Source organism: Cavia porcellus, unplaced genomic scaffold, assembly GCF_034190915.1.
Source record: "Cavia porcellus strain 051 isolate PalLab524CR breed Dunkin Hartley unplaced genomic scaffold, mCavPor4.1 scaffold_17, whole genome shotgun sequence".
NCBI lineage: Eukaryota > Metazoa > Chordata > Mammalia > Rodentia > Caviidae > Cavia > Cavia porcellus.
Window position 1 is genome coordinate 55,292,348 of NW_026947500.1, and position 19,661 is coordinate 55,312,008.

At 34.8% G+C, this 19,661-nt stretch overlaps 1 protein-coding gene across 1 annotated transcript; it reads right to left on the bottom strand.

Moving 5' to 3' along the window:
* Window positions 1–442: 442 nt before the first annotated feature.
* Window positions 443–12,209, bottom strand: LOC100717809 (olfactory receptor 8J2-like). The gene is made up of 2 exons (XM_013148299.3): window positions 12,056–12,209; window positions 443–1,395 (listed from the first exon to the last, which is right to left on the bottom strand). The coding sequence occupies exons 1-2, from the start codon at window positions 12,207–12,209 to the stop codon at window positions 443–445; spliced, it is 1,107 nt and encodes a 368-aa protein (XP_013003753.3).
* Between the last annotated feature and the right edge of the window lie 7,452 nt (window positions 12,210–19,661).

Below are 19,661 nucleotides of genomic sequence, written 5' to 3' on the forward strand. Positions count from 1 at the left end.
AAAATTGATTCTTTGAGATATGTATTACTTTAAGAACAAGATAAATGTAGTTTTTTAAAGTTCAGAATTTAGTGAACAAAATTCTTCAAAAATAAAACATTATCTTTCATATTTGAACAAATGATACCTTACACAAGGGGTGCAGCAAGCCTAAGCCATTTCCAGTAGATGACACTGTCACACCTCCACCTCCTGATAGCAGGCTTTCTAAGTCTGTTAGTATTTTATATTTGATTTCTAAATTGAGTTTCTTCCAAAATTACTCTTCACAATTTACATGTGTTATTATGGGAGATTAGACTGGTAAGTTAATTAAAATCTCTGTTCTAAAACCAAATGAGTCATTGAAGATGTGTGGACAGATTTTTAAAGACCATTGTTTTGCTTTGTATTTTTATGATTCCATGAAAACCCTTAAAGGAAGAGCACCATGAATTTAAATTCACATGAGTTTCAGCGACTGGCATGGGTTCCTGAGGAATCTCTTCAGAGCATCCTTCACGTCCTTGTTCCTCAGACTGTAAATGACAGGATTCAGCATTGGTATCACCAGTGTGTAGAAGACAGAAGCCATTTTGTCAGTGTCCAGGGAGTGGTTGGTCCTGGGCTGCACATACATGAAGAGGAGAGTCCCGTAGAACACGGTGACGGCTATCATGTGAGAGGCACATGTGGAGAAGGCTTTCCACCGCCCCTCTGCAGAACGTATCTTTAAAATGGCAAGGACAATGTTGAAGTAGGATATTAGAACAATGACCATGGAGAAAAATAAGTTTGTCCCAGAGAATATGAACACTGCTGTCTCTGGAACGTAGGTATCAGAGCAGGACAATGCTAGCAAGGGGACATTGTCACAGTAAAAGTGATTGATTATGTTGGCAGAACAGTAAGACACAGAGAATACACAAGGTGTCACTACAAGAGCTGTGAAAAGGCCATGGAGGTAGGTGAGGGACACCAGCAGCAGGCAGACCCTCTGGGACACCACCGCCATGTAGAGCAGGGGCTTGCAGATGGCCACATAGCGGTCATAGGCCATCACGGCCAGCATGAAGATCTCAGCCACGATGAAAACCAGGAATCCCCCCAGCTGTGTGGCACAGGCATAGTATGAGATGCTTTTCTTATCTGCTAAGAAGTTGCTCAGCATTTTAGGGGCAATGACAGTGGAGTTGGCAAAGTTGATGACAGCCAGGTGTCGGAGGAAGAAGTACATGGGGGTTTGCAATCGGGAGTCCACACTGGTGAGGGTGATGATACCCAGGTTCCCTGCCACAGTCAGCCCATAGATTCCCAGAAAGCCAAAGAAAAGAGGAAGCTGCAGCTCAGCGCGCTCTGAGACCCCTGTGAGAATGAATTCGGGCACATGGGTATGATTCCCAGATGCCCTGCAAACTTCGATGTGTTCATATTTTAACAGTAAAAATGGAAAGACAGAAAGAGACAATCTGATTATTTGTGTTTAGACAGCATGTTTTTAAATGTCTCATTCAATGTCAGCCTAGTTCAGCTAACAATTAAATTTTCCCATCTTATTTGTTTTTCTTTACATCTGTTTGAAAATCTCAGATATAAAAACTCATTAGTCACAATTGAGTTCTCAGAACTGTTTGGATAACTTAATCATTGTTGAATATAGTTTACATTAATTAATCAGTATTTATTTTAGTATGTTATGTACTTATGTTATGAAGCAGATATTTATTAAAGAAATGTGATATTTAAATGTATGTATATCAAATGGGCATGCACACAAGTGTCTTTGTGTTTCTAGTGGTAAACAAGTGCATGGTTTGGAAATTCATGAGCCAGAAATCTTCCCAGGCCACATCTGCCAGCCACACCCCACAGAATGTCAGTGTCTCTGGGAAGCAGTTCCAGTGCCTTTCCTTACTGATTTCTCCCACAGCATTCTGCTTCCTTGGCCCTCTAGTGGACCTGCACCTCTACTCTAATCACTCTTGGTGACTTTCTGGATCTTTAAATTGTTTTTCATTTGCACAATTCAATTCTTCTGCCATAAAGAAGCTGATCTCATGTTGTTTTGACCTTTATTATACAAATTCTTCATTTATATTTTTAACTCCAGCAATTTGTTATGCCTGTTCATTCTCAGTGAATCCTCTTTATCTTTAATTTGCTTGAAAACAGTTTTAACTTTTAAACTGCTTGCCTGCGATATTTATTAGTTAAAATCTGATAGCTTGATTTATTGTGTAGAATAATTAATGGAGATTTCCGGTATTTATATAGTACATCATCTGTGCCCAGAATTATACTATGAACATTTGAAAAATTATCTTATTATTGTGTAGAAGGACTCTAGAGAAACAGCTGAGACTCAGTGAGATAAAGTAACCTGAAAATTTGCATAAAGTATAAATTAATGAAAGTCTTAGCTTATTGATCATGCTTTGATTCAGTGTGTGCTTTTTTGTGTTGGCAATTTGTTATTTGGCTCCAATTATTAGCTGTATGTTTCCTTTATCAATTATTCATATTCTTGTATTGGGCTAATTCAAGTGGTACAGTTTAGATATACATTTACATTTAATAATGACCTTATTTTTAGTTAAAGTTTTTAGGTTTCTTTGAAGAATTTTTAACTTAGATTCTTGTTTCAATTCCAGTAATTCATTACATTTTGAGGGCTTTTAGATTTACATACCAAATGAATTAAAATATTGCATATTTAAAGTTAGGTTATATTTCACAGTAATTGGAAGAATCCATTGTTTACAAACTCGTAGAAATGATAAATGTTTGAGGAGGTAGCAATAATAATTATCTTGATTTGATCATCAAACATTGTATTCATGTTTCATTTTTTATGTTTTATCTCCTAAATATATACAAATTTTACATCTATTGGAAATAAAGGCCAATGGTTGAATAAAAATGCTGGCCACATATTTTTATGTGTAATAAAATATATCATGCACAAAATCTGCAGTATTTGTTTTGCTTGATTTAGTGCAAAAGCACTTTATTCAGCGTATCACACATGTGTTCTGAGTGGAGCTAGCTATGTGGCACCAGCTCTTCAATGTCTCTTGTCTCCTATTTCTGTGTTTAGGAAGAACTTTGTGTTCTATAAGCAGGATGCTTTGTGATGCAAGATGTTTTAATGTTACATAGATTGAGGTAAGTACTTCGTGTATGGTTACCATTCAGAAGCCACTCAACACATTGTTCATTCTGACCCATTATCCTTACTTTGACGAGCAAAAACACATCAGTGCCAATAATTATGAACTTTTCAATATGAATTTGTTTAATTCTTCTTGAGAAGGGAGAGTCCCTGAATTAATTTGATAATCTTTATCTGTTCTTAGTGTCTTTCTACTGAAACACAGATAGTAAAGCCAAGGTCACTTTTCATTCCAGTAGACGTAAACAACAGAAGTTGTTTCCTCTTATTTTTTCCAAGCTCTGGCTTAGATTTATCCCTGATAAGACCTACTTACTTTTCTAAACCATCTTCTCAAAATAGATTTTTGAGTAGAATTATTGTGTAAGTCTAACAATGCAGTAACATTTCAGTGACTAAAATTGCCAAATTATAACCTTTGCTAATCATTCTATTGCCCTTCTTCACTTTTTAAATTTATCTCAAATGAAAAAGATGAGAACACAAACTATTAATTTCTTAATTTATTTCAAGACTGTATTCTATTGATTTCTAACTTGAAAATTGATCTCTCTCTCTCTCTCTCTCTCTCTCTCTCTCTCTCTCTCTCTGTGGATGTTCTAGGGTGGTGACTGAGCACAGTGTTTACTAAGCAAATGTCACTACCAGTCTTTCTTCCTCAGTCCTCAGAATCTGTTTTTTTCTAGCTTATCCATGTGTTGTTCTTGGGACCAACACCGTATTGCTATCTGTCACTCAGTGTCACTAGAGACATACAACCCATATTAGGATTTTGCATGCTGGACAATGCAAAAAATCAAAGATAAAAACCCTTTGATATCAACTTTCAGTAATTTTGTTAGCAACATAGAATCATGTATTTTGGGGACACTTAAGTGCCCATTCTATCTGGCAAAATCTCCTGTAAAGATTTTTAGAACATCTGCAGGTTCTAAGATAGATAAAATTTCTCTGTGTTGTGGTCACACATAACCTATAATGACTGTTTGTTCCTTTGTATAAACACTCAAGAAGCTGCATTTACAGATAAGGACTTTGGATGTTTTAGTTGGGGTCTGTAAAGGTCCTGCCACTTATCTTCCTTTGGATAGTAATTTGAGACAGCGATGACAATACATCATTTCCATCTTTAGTCTAATTGGAACTGAAAAAAAAAATCAAAGATACTTGGCACTTACATTCAGACTTTCCAGTGAGTGAAATACACAATGTAACCTACCTGTGCACAGAGATTTAAAATCCATCCACTGCCTTGCATGAAGCAGGCTACAGGGTCTTATGAGTACCAGGCATCTCGGGTGATCTTCAGGTTGAACCAAGCCTGTTTTATGTTCAAGTCCCTGAACACTAGAAATGAATTCCCAGTGAGGCGCTGCTTCCTGTGGGAGAGAGAGAAACCCTGATTGTTATTAGTCAGCTCCCCACTCAGCCTTCCTTAGAGTGAAATGCAGAGCACAGTGAGGAATCACTGTGTGATTGCACTGAGTATAAATGAGCGTGATGACCACAGGGCTGCTTTATCCTGATGGATCAGTAGTGCAGCCAAGCGCACTGGAGAGACTGATAATGCCAGTCTTGAGGGAGTGGTGCATAGTAGTGTTGAAGGCTTCCTATACAGTGGTTAGGAAGATGTCCTGGAGACATGAGGAAAGGAAAATGTGTACATAAATTCTTAAAGGAAAGGAGAGAAAAAGGAGAATGTTATCAGTCTTAGGAAGTGTCACACAACATTTGGTCTAGATTTTTTCCAGTACTATATAATAAAACTTCCAAAACTTTTTCCACATATATACTTAAATCGATGTTATGTAGATAGAGAGATAGATTTAACATTGTCAGTATGGTGAATAACTTCATGGTGTTTGAATATAAAAACAAACAGTGAGTCTTTGCTTAAATCCAACATGATAGATTTCTTTCTTTTACATATTGCTAGAAACTTCAGCTCACATTTTGTTTAGAATTTTCCAATATATAATATATTCAGTAAACTATTTCTCCTCCAAGATCTGGAAAATATCACGTCTTTTTTTTCCTTGAAAATTCCGAAAAATTGGTCCTTATCCCATAAACATGTTGTTGCATTCACAAATCAAACCCGTGATTCCAATGTATAAGCAAAACTTATGAAAGTGTAAACATTCTTAGAAATTATGTGTTCTAATTGAATGGATAAACACTATAGTATGTTTTAAACACTTTCATTTGTTTTTACTTAACTAAAATGATGGAGGGTCATTCAATTATTATACAATTCATAACACATTTGGTAACTAAAATAATAAGGCTTTCTTTTAAATATTTAAAAATGCATCTGCCTCCCTACTTCAAGACATAAATTTATTAAATCCTCATACCTACACACAGTGTAGTTGATGCTACTAAAAGAGATAAAAACTGAATTGAGTCATGAATTAGAAAACTATATGTCACACTGGAAACTATCTACAGGTGAAGGAACGAGGGGAATATGTATGCACATGTGTCATAGTTTAAAGTATATTAAAGTTGCTTTATGGGACTAGTTTATCTAAAACTGAAGTTTGCAATACGATATGTCCCATCAGAGATGTGGTGAAGGGTGAAGAAATGGCTCAGGCAGAGGGAAAAATATTTAATGGATTATGTCTTCCCTCACTCACATGAAGAGCCGAGTCAGCTCTCAACAGTATCCCTGCATGGTTGCATAAATAATGAAAATTTCTGTGAGCAGTAGTTGGTTATATTCTACTCATGACTGCTATGCTGGGGTACATCTGTGTACAAGAAAATTCCAGTCAGATTGCAGATTCTCCATCTCACAGCCTTATTTAGTGTTTTGCATTATTTGATTATTGATTTAGTACATTTTTCTGCTTTTAAGATTTTGCATTTATAGCTATACTTCTTATCTGTGCTTAGACATACATGAAAAGAAGAGCAAATAAAGAGATGTGAGCAAAAATGTCATACATTTGTGTTTTTGATATAAAATTCAACTTATTATTTTATACTAGTTTTAAATTAATTTTTAGTTTGTAACCCAAATGGAAAACATTCCAATCTTATCTGATGAGCCAAAGGCAATTAAAAGCCAATTTTTATTTTTTTTAAATTAAAATCAATATAAACTAACTATTCATATTTTGTTTCACACACTTAACTTTCCATATCAATCGCAAAGTTTAAAACACTTACTACAGAAAATAAAACATTAATTTTCAGTAAGTGTGAAAAGCTACACTAGTGTGGACAAATAGACTATTACTGTGTTCAAAATCCAAGCAGTGAGGAGGCTAAGTATGGTGGTACAAACTTACCATCCTAAAACTCTGGGAGGGTGAGGCACGAGGATCTAAGGTTTGAGCCCAGCCTAGATAACTTAGTGACTTAGTAAGACTCTGTCTCAGAAAAATAAAGAATTAGGGATATGGCTCAGTGCAAAGGCTCTGGGTTCCAACTCGGCGTTCTCTGCCCTTAAAGAAAAAAATGGAACAGAGAAGATGAGATTGACAGTGGATCATGTTTATACAGCCAAAAATAAATGCAAGTGTTTGTGTGACCCAAAATGAGGATGTTTTCCATCCTATGTACATTTATGGGTAAGAACTATTCAGTGTGTAAGATCTGTGTGTACACTGTACTAACATCATTCTATTGGGTGAAAGCCTTTCTTCTAAAACTTTTCCTATATCAATGAACTTTATAAATTATAGTTTGAAAAATGTTTGAATTCACAGAAAAAAGTGCAAAGATTTTCACCATGACATCTTCCAGTTTCCTGTCATTAATGTCCTACATTAATGTCCTAATGTCCTATTAATGTCTTACATTAATGTCCTAATGGTGTCCAATATTTGTTGCCATGAATGAGTATATATTGGTTCATTTTGACTGAACTCCATGGTTTCATCCAGGTTTTAGTTTCCACCTAATGAGCTTTTGCTTTTCCCATATCCTATTTAGGACCCCGTGCTACAATGACTCTTCACATCTCTGCCTGAGTGCAGTTTCTCAGACGCCCCTGGTTTTAGGTTTCTCTGATGGTTCTGAAGCATACAACGGAGCATAATGTAGCAATTCCCCTTATGGACTCTGTCTGAGGTTTGCCTAGTGATCAGACTACAGTTACAGATTCTGAAGGAAGAGCAGCTTAGTGTAATTGCCCTAAAAGGAGTTAAGCATGTCCAGACATCAAAGGGTTACTATGGATGCAAATTATGTGTTATTTTAGCACCACCATTATTCTGTCCTATTAGAGCCAATAAAGAATGTGATTTGTTAAAAGCTTGGTAGTGGCTATGTTGGCACATACTTGCAATCCCAGTACTTTGAGAAGCTGACACAACAGGATCATAAATTTAAGCCAAACCTGTACAATTTAGTGACTTAGTGAGATAGTCTCAAAATTTAAAATATAAAAGGGCTCAGGATATAGCAAAATGTTAAGGTCCTGAGCTTAATACCCAGTGTCACATATGGGAAAAGTTGGCTTTTAAAAACATAACTAAATTGGGGATGCAACTAAATGGTAAGGCTCCTGCCTAGTAGGTAGATATGGATAGATAGAACATTTTTATAGGCAATCTTTCTCCACAAATTCTCTCTGGAGTAGTATTGCTCTGAGTTCAAACCACAGGTGTGGTGGTCAAGTGTGAGGGAGGCAAGTAACTAAAAATTTAAAAATGAGCATGATGTGCTACTTGCACTGATTTCCTATTAGTGCACTATTTTGTACTATAAACATGTACTAAAACCAAACAAAACCAAAGGGGTAGATAACATAAAATATTGGTAATGTATTTGTTTAATAAAGTATTTTCTTTATGAATTAAAATTACTATGATGTAAAACCAGATGAAAAATACATAAATAATTGTTAACTAGTTCAATTTCACATCTTTTTATAGGTAAAACGTGTGATTTTTTACATGCAAGTAAACATATTGCTCAAGAATATCTATAGGTTCAAAACGTATTGTCACATTTTATCTACCAAATAATAAGCACTATTCATGGTGTTTTAGCTAATGAATAACAATGGACTGTCTTAGATCCTTAGAAAATTTGTATCAGGCAATCCTTCTCCACAAATCCTCTCTGGAGTAGTAGTGCTCCAACTCCAGGATGCATCAGATCTGTCTGAGTGCTGGAACTCAGGTTCCTGGTGCCAACCCCAGCAGGTTCTGATTTGGAGTCTGGGTTGGGTCCTGATGCACAGTCTGAAAACCACTGCTTCACAGACCAGGAAGCTGCATTTATTCAGTGTGTGATAACCAAGGTGTTTGGCATACATGCCTTATCACTAGTTACAGAATCTTGGTAAGTCAGGGCAATTCCGCTTTTATAAGTGGAGAAACTGGAGCTTGGAGCCACATAGGTGCTCACTTGATGGTATTAAGCAGCAAAGCTACAATTCAAATCTTCCAATTCTGATGCTTGTGATTTTTCTAGTACAGTGTATTGTACTGCTTCTTGAGAATAGTTAAACATATGCATCCTGGTGCTTGTGCTTATTTGAAAAGAGAATGAACCTAAAGAGGTGAGTAATACAGTTCACTAGGGCGTTAACTTAGGACCAGGACTCACTGAGAGCTAGAGAGGACACACTTATACATTATCTCAGCTTCTAAAATATCCAAGGGTGAAATGAACTCACTGTATACTAACAAAGCAGGAAGAATGCATGTAATATAGTATGGAATACTCTTTATTTGCTATTATTTTACTATTCCTTATGGGTAACACAGATTTAAACAAAAGTTTTTGAAAGAAAAGTCTGATCTTAATTTAAAGCTTCATATTATTCTAAATGTTTGCCACAATTAACCACACCAATAATTAACCATCACTTACTCTGCTACTGAAATTACACAGTGTTGTGGCTTGGCATAACTGATGCCATCTTGAACCTTGCATTTAAGTAGTGGTCCATATTTGCTTCAGAAAAATGGAAAATTACTCAGGGTCTAAGTCTCATGAGAAAAGCAAAATGAGCTGTACCTAAAGGAGAAAATTAATTTGCTCAACAAAAGAAGTGGGATACAGGTGTCAACCAAAAATTAATGAAACATTCAGGCTAAATTGTTTCCAACATGATGTCTTTTGTGATGATCTCTTTTAAAAGCTCTGTAACTTTCCAGTTTGGAGTCATTTGTTTGGACCCTGACTGGCGGGGACAGAGAGTCTATATATGAGTGTTCCTGAGCTCAGTTAGTTAAATTCCAAATTTCTCAATTTGGCTGCTGGATTTATATATTGTTGTTCAGGAACCCATCTCACATGTCCTTCAAAAAATATATTAATCATTGCTGCTTATCTCCTTTCACAAACCAAATCAAAAGCAGTGACCTTACACAACAGTATAAGCAATTGAAATTTTAAGGATGTGGTACATAACATGATGAATAGATGACCAAAATTGAAGTTGCCTATAAAATAAATTTCTCCCATCTTTTATTTATTTAAAGAGAAAGAAACAGAAAAAATACATGGAGAAAAAAAGGGTAGAAACAATATAGAATTACAGAAAAACAAATGGCAAGAATTCACCAGTTGATAAGTTATATATTGTCATCTTAGAAATAGTTGTTCAGGTTACAAAACCAAAGTATGTAAAGTGACATTCAAATAGTGACACTGCCAACAGTTCTGCTCAATGATCTAACAAAAACTTAGCAATATGGTCACCAGTCATAAACACTTGTCCCTTATCACGAAGAGGGTAAGATCAAACATATCCAAACAGAAAGAACAGTTCAAAAAGAAACAATTTAAAAATATACAGATTTCAAAGCAAGCCCACTAGAGATATTCACTGTTTATCTAATTGTCTCTAGTTTCTTCCAAATAGTTGTCCCCATCTTCACACACATTAAATACATACTGCATATTATAGAACTAATCAAATCATTACAGGATAATGAAAGCCTTTTAGGTCTTCAAGATCTGACATTGGGGCAGGCAATAATAACCACCATAGTGTCTCTCATTCTCTTCATAGTAGCTGCCTTATCTTTACATATGCTGAAATTGAACTCGAGATTAGACTAATATCACTCTGAACAGTGAACAAAAGTATTGCTAGATTTTATATCATCATGCTACAGAATTAGCATTGAGTTTCTTAGTGTCTCTTCTTCAGAGTATCTGTTCATTGCATCTTGCATTATATAATCTATCCCCATAAATAGTTTAAGTAAATCTTCCCATGTGTGAATTTCTACATGTATATCTATCCTGTCTGTATTATAGGGAAAAACAAATCATAACAAGACAGCAAACAAATTCCCAGAAAAACATGCAATGAAAAAAGACCACAATATTAGGTAATCTACCATAATTACTATGCTTTCTCTTGTTATTTTCAATAGACTTGTCCACATCATCAGGCTTAATATAGTTAAGCATATATTACATAGCTATTTTTAATAAAAACACAACTTTGAAAACATTGTAGGACTTGACAGCTGTTAATAATCAAAACCGGTATAGATATCCTTTACATCTTGTCATCTTCAGAGTAGTTGCCTTTACTTTTAGGGTTGATACTATCAAGCACACCAAATTCAAATAAAATCAGCCAAGGCAAAACCACAGTCTAATGAATCAGATTCAAATAAGATCAGTCATAGTAAGACAATGTAAGTAATACAGGGTTTCAGTTTAAGTTAATAGGAAATTAAGGAAAGTTACCATGGTATAACCTGCAATTTTGGGGTCAGATGTCTGTGCCCTCAAATCTGATATGAGTAGACTGACTGGAACAAATTAAATTCAGACTAAGCAGAGCAATAAGACTACTGTGATGTTTAAATCCTGTTTTATATCTGTGTGTGTGTGTGTGTGTGTGTGTGTGTGTGTGTGTATTTTTTTTTAATCAGTACCGGGGATTGAACTCATGTCCACCTGCTTGCAAGGCAGCTGCCTATGCCACTGAGTTAAATCCCCAGCCCCATGACTTTTAAATCCTGATACACTATTAACAATGATCTGTGCTTTTTTGTAGTGTAACAAAGCTATCTATACTAAAGATTATAGCTTACTGTCTCTGCCTCATGCCTGCTACTGTATTTTACTGCTATAATTTGTCCACCTTACTCTCTCATTCCACTGTCTGCCCCATTTATTGAGGCCTCTCTGCCACTGTTGCTGGAATCCTGGTATTCTTTCCTCTCTCTTTCTGGAATGTCCTTCAGCACTCTCTGTAGGGTTGGGTTGATGCCCATGAACTTCCACAGTTCCTCCTTGTCTTGGAAACATCTTATTTCTCCATTAATTTTGAGAGAGAGTTTTTCTGGGTATATCAGTCTTGGTTTCAGATTATTTTCTTTCAGAGCTTGGAATATTTCCCCCCAGGCCCTTCTTGATTTGAGAGTTTGTGTTGATAAGTCTGTTGTTATTTTGATAATTTTCCCATTGTAAGTTATCTGCTTCTTTTCCCTGGCTGCTTTTAGTATTCTGTTCTTTTGGTGGATTTCTGGAATCTTGATTATTGTATGTCTGAGTGTAGATCTATTCTGCTTATAGGTAGTTGGAGTTTTTTATGGATCATTTATCTGGATATCATTTCTTTTTCCTATGCTTGGGAAGTTTTTCTTTAATATATCTGTGAATATTCTTTGTGTTTCATTTTGGTTGCTCCTGCTTCCTTGCTCACATGCTTTATTCTTAAGTTATGTATGCTTTTGTCATCTTCTAGCCCTTGAATTGTTTCTTTCTGGCTCCTCATTATTTTTAAGAGGATTTTTCTTACATGATCATATACCATAAATCTATCTTCAAGTTTCAAAAGGCTAACTTTAGTTTCTGTCAAAGCATTTTGCCAGTGTTCAATGGAGTTTTTAGTTTCCTGGTAATATCTTTGTATCTACAGGGAACCGGGATCCAAATTGCCAGGTCATCATGGTGAACACCTTAACTCACTGTATTTTGCCTGCCTGCTGCTGGACCATGCATGTTTTCCACTAAAGTACACACTGAGGCCTCCATGCTCCTGTGGAACCCCACAGTGGCTCCTCTGGGGAGGCTGTCGGTCAGAGCCTGGTTTCCTGTTGGTTGTGGGGGTGCAGGGCTCCATCGTTTCTTCCATCTTTCACAGTGATTGTGTCTGACCCACAAGCTGAGTGCTCCATGAATGAGAGCCCATCCCTGCCTGCATGCAGCAGCTCCAGCAGAACACCAACGGGGACCTGGCATGAGGCCACTGGCCTTGGCTTGATGTTTATTTCAAAATGCTCATAAGAAGGGAAAAAATCATTGAGTATGCATGACTAAGCAATTTAACACAAGATATTAATGTGTTCCAGCATCACTAAAAGTCACCTTTTAGCTGGGGGTTAGCTCAGTGGCACAGTGCCTGCCTGGTAGGCGTGAAGTCTTGAGTTTGATTCACAGTATGGAAAAAAAAAAGAACAGTGAATGGCAGTGTGAGTTGTAGGAATACATACTCTACCTTTATATTTATTTCTTGGTTGTGTGTGACATTCACATATTTGACCAACAGCCAGTGTGAAGGTAAGAAATTGCTAATGGATTATAAAATGAAGGCTATAGGTGCTCGATCTGTGATGAATGGTACAGTAGGTGCCTGTAGTTCTGCACTGTGTGTCTTAAAGTATTGTGATTGTGCATCTAGGAGTGGAATTATGGAGCAGTGTTTACTTCCATGCTTATCTTCACAAGCACTGAACTATTCCCAGGAGTAGTTAATCCGTTTGCCTTACATTAGCAGTGCCTAGGTGTGTCAGTTCTTCATCTTCTTCACAGCACTTTCTGATTCAAGGTGTTTTATTTTCCACATAGCATTACTTCTGTGTGATGCAGTAAATCATTACAATTTTATGTTTCCTGAGCGAAAAATGATGAACAGAATTCCCAGAGTAAAAGAAAAAATACTAAGGATCGGTGAATGGCACTGTGTTAAGTAAAAGCTCTTCTGCACAGAGCAAGAACAATCGAGTGAAGATTCCACAGACAAAATGGGAAAAACGCTCTGCCAGGGTTCATCTGGGATAGATTCGTATCTGTAACACATAAACAACACCAAAAGCATTGAGACACAAAAAATTAATGCCTCAATCAAAAATGGACAAAAGAAAGAAGATGAATTTCTGAAAAATACAATTTCAAATGACAAATATATTAAAAAATCATCATTGCATCATTAGAGAAAGGCAAATCAAAAAGCACTCTTAGATTTTATCTTACCTCAGTCAGAATAGCTATGATCAAGAACATAAAAAGCAAAAGATTCTGGTGAATATACAAGGAAAAAGGAACATTTCTACTAGTGTTTACTTCTGTTAGTGAACATGTAAATTAGTAAAACCACCATAGAATCTGTTATGCAGATTCTTTTAAAAATTAAAATGGAAATTGTATTGGTACTGCTATGGTTCTCCTGAGTATGTTGCAAAAAGAATTAAAATCATCATTCTCCATTGATAAGTGTATATCCATGTTGAGAGCAGCAGAATTCACAGTAGTTAAACAATGGAAGTAGCCCAGGGACCACTCAATAAATGGATGCATAAAATGGCAAATACCTACCAAATAGAATTCCACTCCACCATGCAAGTAATAAATTCATGTTACTTGTAGGAAATGTATGATATTGATATCACATGTTAAGTGAAGTGAGACACAGAAAGTGAAAGATAAAGATTTCATGGTTTTTATATGAAAAATATAAGATGTAAATAATTTAAAGATGACAATAAAGGAGAATTGGTAGAAAAGAAGGAAGGCCATTGTATTCAGATGTGGAAGTGGAACAGAAGAAAGGGTTAAAAGGAGGGTGACAGATAAAGGGGTATACAAATAATCATTATATATATATATATATATATATATATATATATATATATATATAATCAACACATGTATTTAGTGATTCAGTTTCCACATATGAACATTGGGAATCTTATTCAAATCATAGCAATGCACAAAATATTTTGCTGTTTAACTATGATAAAATGGTTTTTATTTGTTTCTTGTGCTTCATGTTTTGATTTGTTTTCATTGAGAATTAACAAAACTATTTACACGAAGTCACATGTAGATGCTTGAAGTCAGATGTATACACATGACACAAAGTCACATGTACAGTGAGACAGAGGTACAAGTCTTTGGCTGAGCACATCCATTTGTCTGAGTCCAATAAATTCACTTCAATCAGTGTTCAAACGCACCACAGTGGAATGTCATGGTTTCTCTTGATGCTGTAAAACCTAGATTACATTGGACATGATTAATTCAGATAAATTCCTATCTTGTTTAAATGCTTGAAATAAATATTTAGCAATTAAAATAATTAAACTTATTGTTATATCGGATTTTAAAAAGCCATTAAAATGATTTAACATAGTTTCACTTACTTAGCCACTTAAAATCAGTTATACATATGCATATATGCCTAAATTTACCTTTTATTATGACATATATTTAACAAAAAGTTATGGAAAACAAGAAAATACTATAGCAAAAGTGGTTCTGTTTAATTGGATGGAAGAAACAAGAGGAGGGCTTAAATAAAGGAAAATTTAATTTAATCATTATATTTTATTCCTTTAAATAAGAAGGCACATATTTTAAAACTATTGCTCATTGTGGGTGATGAAAATATAGTCATTGATATCATTTATATGCCAATAGATATGCATTTATTTTTGTGTATGTATGTGTGTTTCGTGACCAAGTGTTAATCTTACTTCAGAATTTCTGCTGCATGACTAAAGGATATTTATGTAGATGAGGTAAAGAAGAAGTAAAAGATTAAAATATAATTTTGATGAATATGATGAAATCCATCTCTTTTTAATTTGATGAGACATCACAAAAAATGTTGAACTCAGTACCATCGGTTCAGTAATAAATCAGGTTCAAGTACTAAGAAAGGTGGAATCTAAAGGTATGTGTGCCTGACCAAGATCCATACAGTGTTCATGACCCACATGTCATGTTGTACTGCCTCTCCAATTTTATTCAGGTTTAACATAGCTAGGAATTTGAATAAGAAAGTCACACAGTTATGTACAGCCACGTGAACTAGCTAAATGTATAACACAATTTAAATTAATATGTCAATTTGGGCTAAAAATTTATAATGACCATATATTTGAAGTGATATAATTGTATATTTTGTCTAAATTTATCAGATATTGAGTCACAAAATTATATTATTTCTAATTTATTTTTTAAAGTGTGTGACTAGAAACTTGAATCAGTTATTACACTTTTTAGTCACATAAAATATATATTTTGTGAGCCTTTATACACAAACAGTATCCTCAAAGAATTAAATCCAAAAACTTCAACATACAATATTTTCAGTATGATTATTTTCTCTTCTACTTTTCCATATTTCTGAACTATTCTTTACAAAAATGAAATATTATTAATTATGTGATATGTGGACATAAAAATACAGACATTACCATTATCCCATTTTATTATATTAAAGTGGGCTTAGTTATACTTTATATAAATTAAATAGTAAAAACTATGATATTGGAGAATTCCTCTACATTGCTCTAGAGACTGACATTTCTTCTGAGTGATAACAAAAATTGGACTCAATCAGTGTAAGTACATATTGAAAGGACTCACATATATAAGACACAATGACTCTGATTTTTGAAGAATTCAATAACCTAGGACCAACTGTTAAAATCAGTAAGAAACCACATGGTCAAACACAATTCAAATAGGCACATAAGGTCCTATATTTTGGGTTCAGCATTTTAGCACTGTTTGCAAAGTTGGAGAAAAAGATGTGACCATTGAGTGTTTGCTATAGAATTGGACCTTCTTGAACCTGATTCGTTTCACCTTTGTAGTTACTTGCCCTGATAATAAGAACCAGAGACAAGATTTAACCCTGTATGTCTCATATGCACAAAAGGCCCTGTGTCTTAACACTGCTTTTGGCAAAATCAGAGCTTTGTTTAACATGTTGTATACTCAAACTCCACCTGACTCACTGAGGTAATTTAAAGCACGATTCTTCACATGCATGAGCTTTTGCAAAAACATTTACCAGAGGATTATTAGAAATATACAGTAATCCAAATCAGCTGCTAGAGTATGTAGCTAATAAAATGAGTACTGGCTGTCTTTGATTTTTTGGCAATACATTTCTTTCCTGAGAGTTAGGATGTCAAATGTACTCTTGCCTTTTTTTTTTTGTAGATCCCTGAATTTTCATGATTTGAACTGGAAAATCTCCTTCCGTTTGGAAAACAAAAGCATATTGTTTATTTAGATCATTGTTCTTTATTCTTACAAATTTAAAATGAATACTTTCTATCTTTTGTTACTAGAAAGTGTTAATTTTATGTATTTGTGAGAATATTTCATAAATCAGAAATCAATGAATACAGTCTATTCATCTATTCAATAAGCAATAATTAAAAGTATTTATATAGTGTGTTTAAAAACAGAAATGTATAATACAAAAATAAGTTATCTTAACTTTTAGTTCTTTAAAAAAGACTCCATATGACCTGAATATTTGTCTTATTGTGGAAGAGCAATTCTGAGTTTACCTATTTGATGAATGGTTTATCTAGATTATTCTCACTCACTTTCCCCTGGAGGAGAAAACCCATAGGAGATGCTCCAAGGAGAATATTCTCCAATTACCTTCTAGTTAACATAGCAATATGATGATTTATTTTTCTAAAAAACAGGAGAAATTACTCTGGGAAAAGACTGTAGTGTTGAAATTCCCCAAAAGAATGGAGTTATTTGGCATGTAATTAAACTCATGTCATAGAGGATGTATTTTAAAATGTTGCAATTTTTATTAAGAAATTTCAAGACCAGAGAAAATATGACATAGCTTTTATATTAGGTGATAATTTCACTTCCTCGAAGTTCAGATTCCTCAAAGTGACAATATAAGTAATTACCTACTGCACCTAGTGAGAGATCATGGCGAATGGCAGCAATGTAACACTCCCACTGTTTTCTCCTGTGGGACAGAGCATAGGAGGGCACAATAATTCCACTGCATGATACTTTCCATCTGGTCAAATTATAAATTTTAGTGTTTGAAGGACACAAAGTAAGAAATTATGCTGATTGGGGATTACTACTCAAATAGTTAGAAAACCGAAAGTGCTTTATGTTTGGAGGTAGTGAAAATTTACAGTCTTCCCAAGACATACAAAATTGGAAAATCATATGGGGTAATAACACAATGAAGAGAAGCAAATATGAGAAAAGAATGAAATATCACACAAGGGTTTAGGAATATTTCAGGGATATTGTTTATTGCATCCAAGTCAAGATGAGATACTTGATTAAAAGCATAATAAAGCACTGAAACATTAAAATGATATTTATTAGTAGTGAATCTCACTTAAAGATGAGCAGACAACAAATGACCCCAGACACCTAAGTGTATGAATCAGAAATGAAAAACAGAATCAAATAATAACAGATAAATGAATGAAATAGGCAAGTCAAGCAACAGCAACAACAATAAAAGTGCCCCCTAAAACCCAAAAATACTCTTTATTCCCATAACTCCACCAAAATATTTTATAAAATAGAAGGCTGAAAATCATTTTCAGCACAGTACCAGCAACTTCACTCCAAAAAAGGCATTTGAAAAGGTATTGGCTATAATAAAGTGGAACTCTTTTTAGGAATGCAAAGATAGTTTAACAAAAGAAAATAAATTTGATATGTAACATTAACTAAATAAATAACAAAATTATGATCATTTTAATAAAAATTTTTGATAAAACTCAAAATTTCTTCATGATAAATGTGGGGAAATATTGTTTATAGAAGTAGACTATCTCAATATAATGAACATCATTGAAAACACAGCAAAAGTTAACATTATACGGAATGTGTTAGAAAAACTGTAGGAATTCTCTCTAAGGTCTGAAGCAAGACAAACAGGCTCCTTACCATTTCTTTCACTCAACAATACTACAAGCTTTATGCAGAGCACACAGACAAGAAAAAAACAACAGAATCACAATTAGGAAAGAAAATGTTAAATTGTTTTCAGGTAATAGTATCATATGTGTAGAAGACCCCAAAACCCCATCAAAAACTACTAGAACAAATAAATCAACTTCTTAAATCTGCAGGATACAAAATCAACATATATGAATCAATAGCATTGTTGTATTTTAGGAGTAAATTATCTAAAGTAAAAATCAAGGACACAATCCCACATGCCCATGCATTAAAATGAACAATATTATTAAAAAAGAAACATATGATTGAAACAGATTTTCAGAGCCATTAGAATTCCTATCCAAATATCAATGAAAATTTTTACAGTTAGGGAAAATCCTAAATAATATAAGCAAAACCCCAGCCCAAAACAATCACATAGCTAAAACCAAGTAGACCAAAATGAACACAGCAGGATGCATTGCACAGTCTGGGTTCAAAATACACTACAGAATTGTAGCAACTAAGATAACATGGGTATTGGCATTAAAATAGAAAACAGAAGGCAGTTTCTATAGTAAATCTATGGTCATGTCTTGAAACCGGTGTTTAAGCATATGCACTAGAGAAAGGATAGTCTCCATAATAGACTTAGCTGTGAAAATTGTATCTCCAGTGGGAAACCTACTCCCCAGGCCCTCTTGTGTCCCTCTTAGACAGAAATATTCTTTCTCTCAATAAACTCTTTGGCTCTTAACCTCCATTGCTCCTAGAAGTCAATCTTCAATTTTAAAGAAGGTTGGGAGTATATTTCCCCTTTATCATTGGAAGGTCCCCACTGAGATAGGTGGAAAGAGCACCAGCTTGGGAAGGACCATGCACCATGATTCTTTCAACACCATCAGCTGTCAAGGTCCTAGGCCTGCAATCCTGAATATATCACACCAGTCTCAGGTCCTGGGAATTGGACTGTCTCTGAGTGTGAGCAACCACTCACACTCAAACTTCTTATCCAAGAAACAAGGCAAAGTCTTCTGATAAGTGATTTAAATGTTACTCTTAACCCCTTTACTAATAATTTCATCACTTAAGGGAGAATGCATTTCATTTCTAATTTTGGCACAGGAATATGTACACTTGTTACAATAAATATCTTGTTGAATATATGCCCAGCTCCCTGGGTTGAAGTACATCAGGATTTCCTTGTTGGGTGTCCTCACTTGAAAGAGATGATTACAATAAGCTACAATAATTTATTGATGAGATACAAAAGAGGTTGGTGGTAGCAGCCCAAGAGAGCTGAGTGACTGATCACCTACACTATTAATGATCCTGGACCTAATGGAAATTTTTTCTAACAATGCCATTGAAGCCTCTTTAAAGGTTCAGATAGGAACCATATTAAGTATGATAAGGGTCCCATCCTAAGCTCCAACAACCATAGATACCAAGAAAAATAACTTTCTGATATGGGATAATTATCTTTGGTTAACCCCACTATAGGACATTTCAGCAGAAAGACACTCTTATTTTGGGAACAGAAAAACAATTCTTTCTCACTGGTTGAATGTGGTTAAATACCTGGGGTGGACACCTCCCAACAGCAGATACA

Bases quoted from the DNA above. Each gene is read 5' to 3' on its own strand.
- LOC100717809 (XM_013148299.3), bottom strand. From the start codon at position 12,209: ATGGAGCCCTGCACCCCCACAACCAACAGGAAACCAGGCTCTGACCGA. The intron at 1,396-12,055 runs GTGAGTTAAGGT...AACACATCGAAG, and splicing joins CAGCAGGCAGGCAAAATACA to TTTGCAGGGCATCTGGGAAT.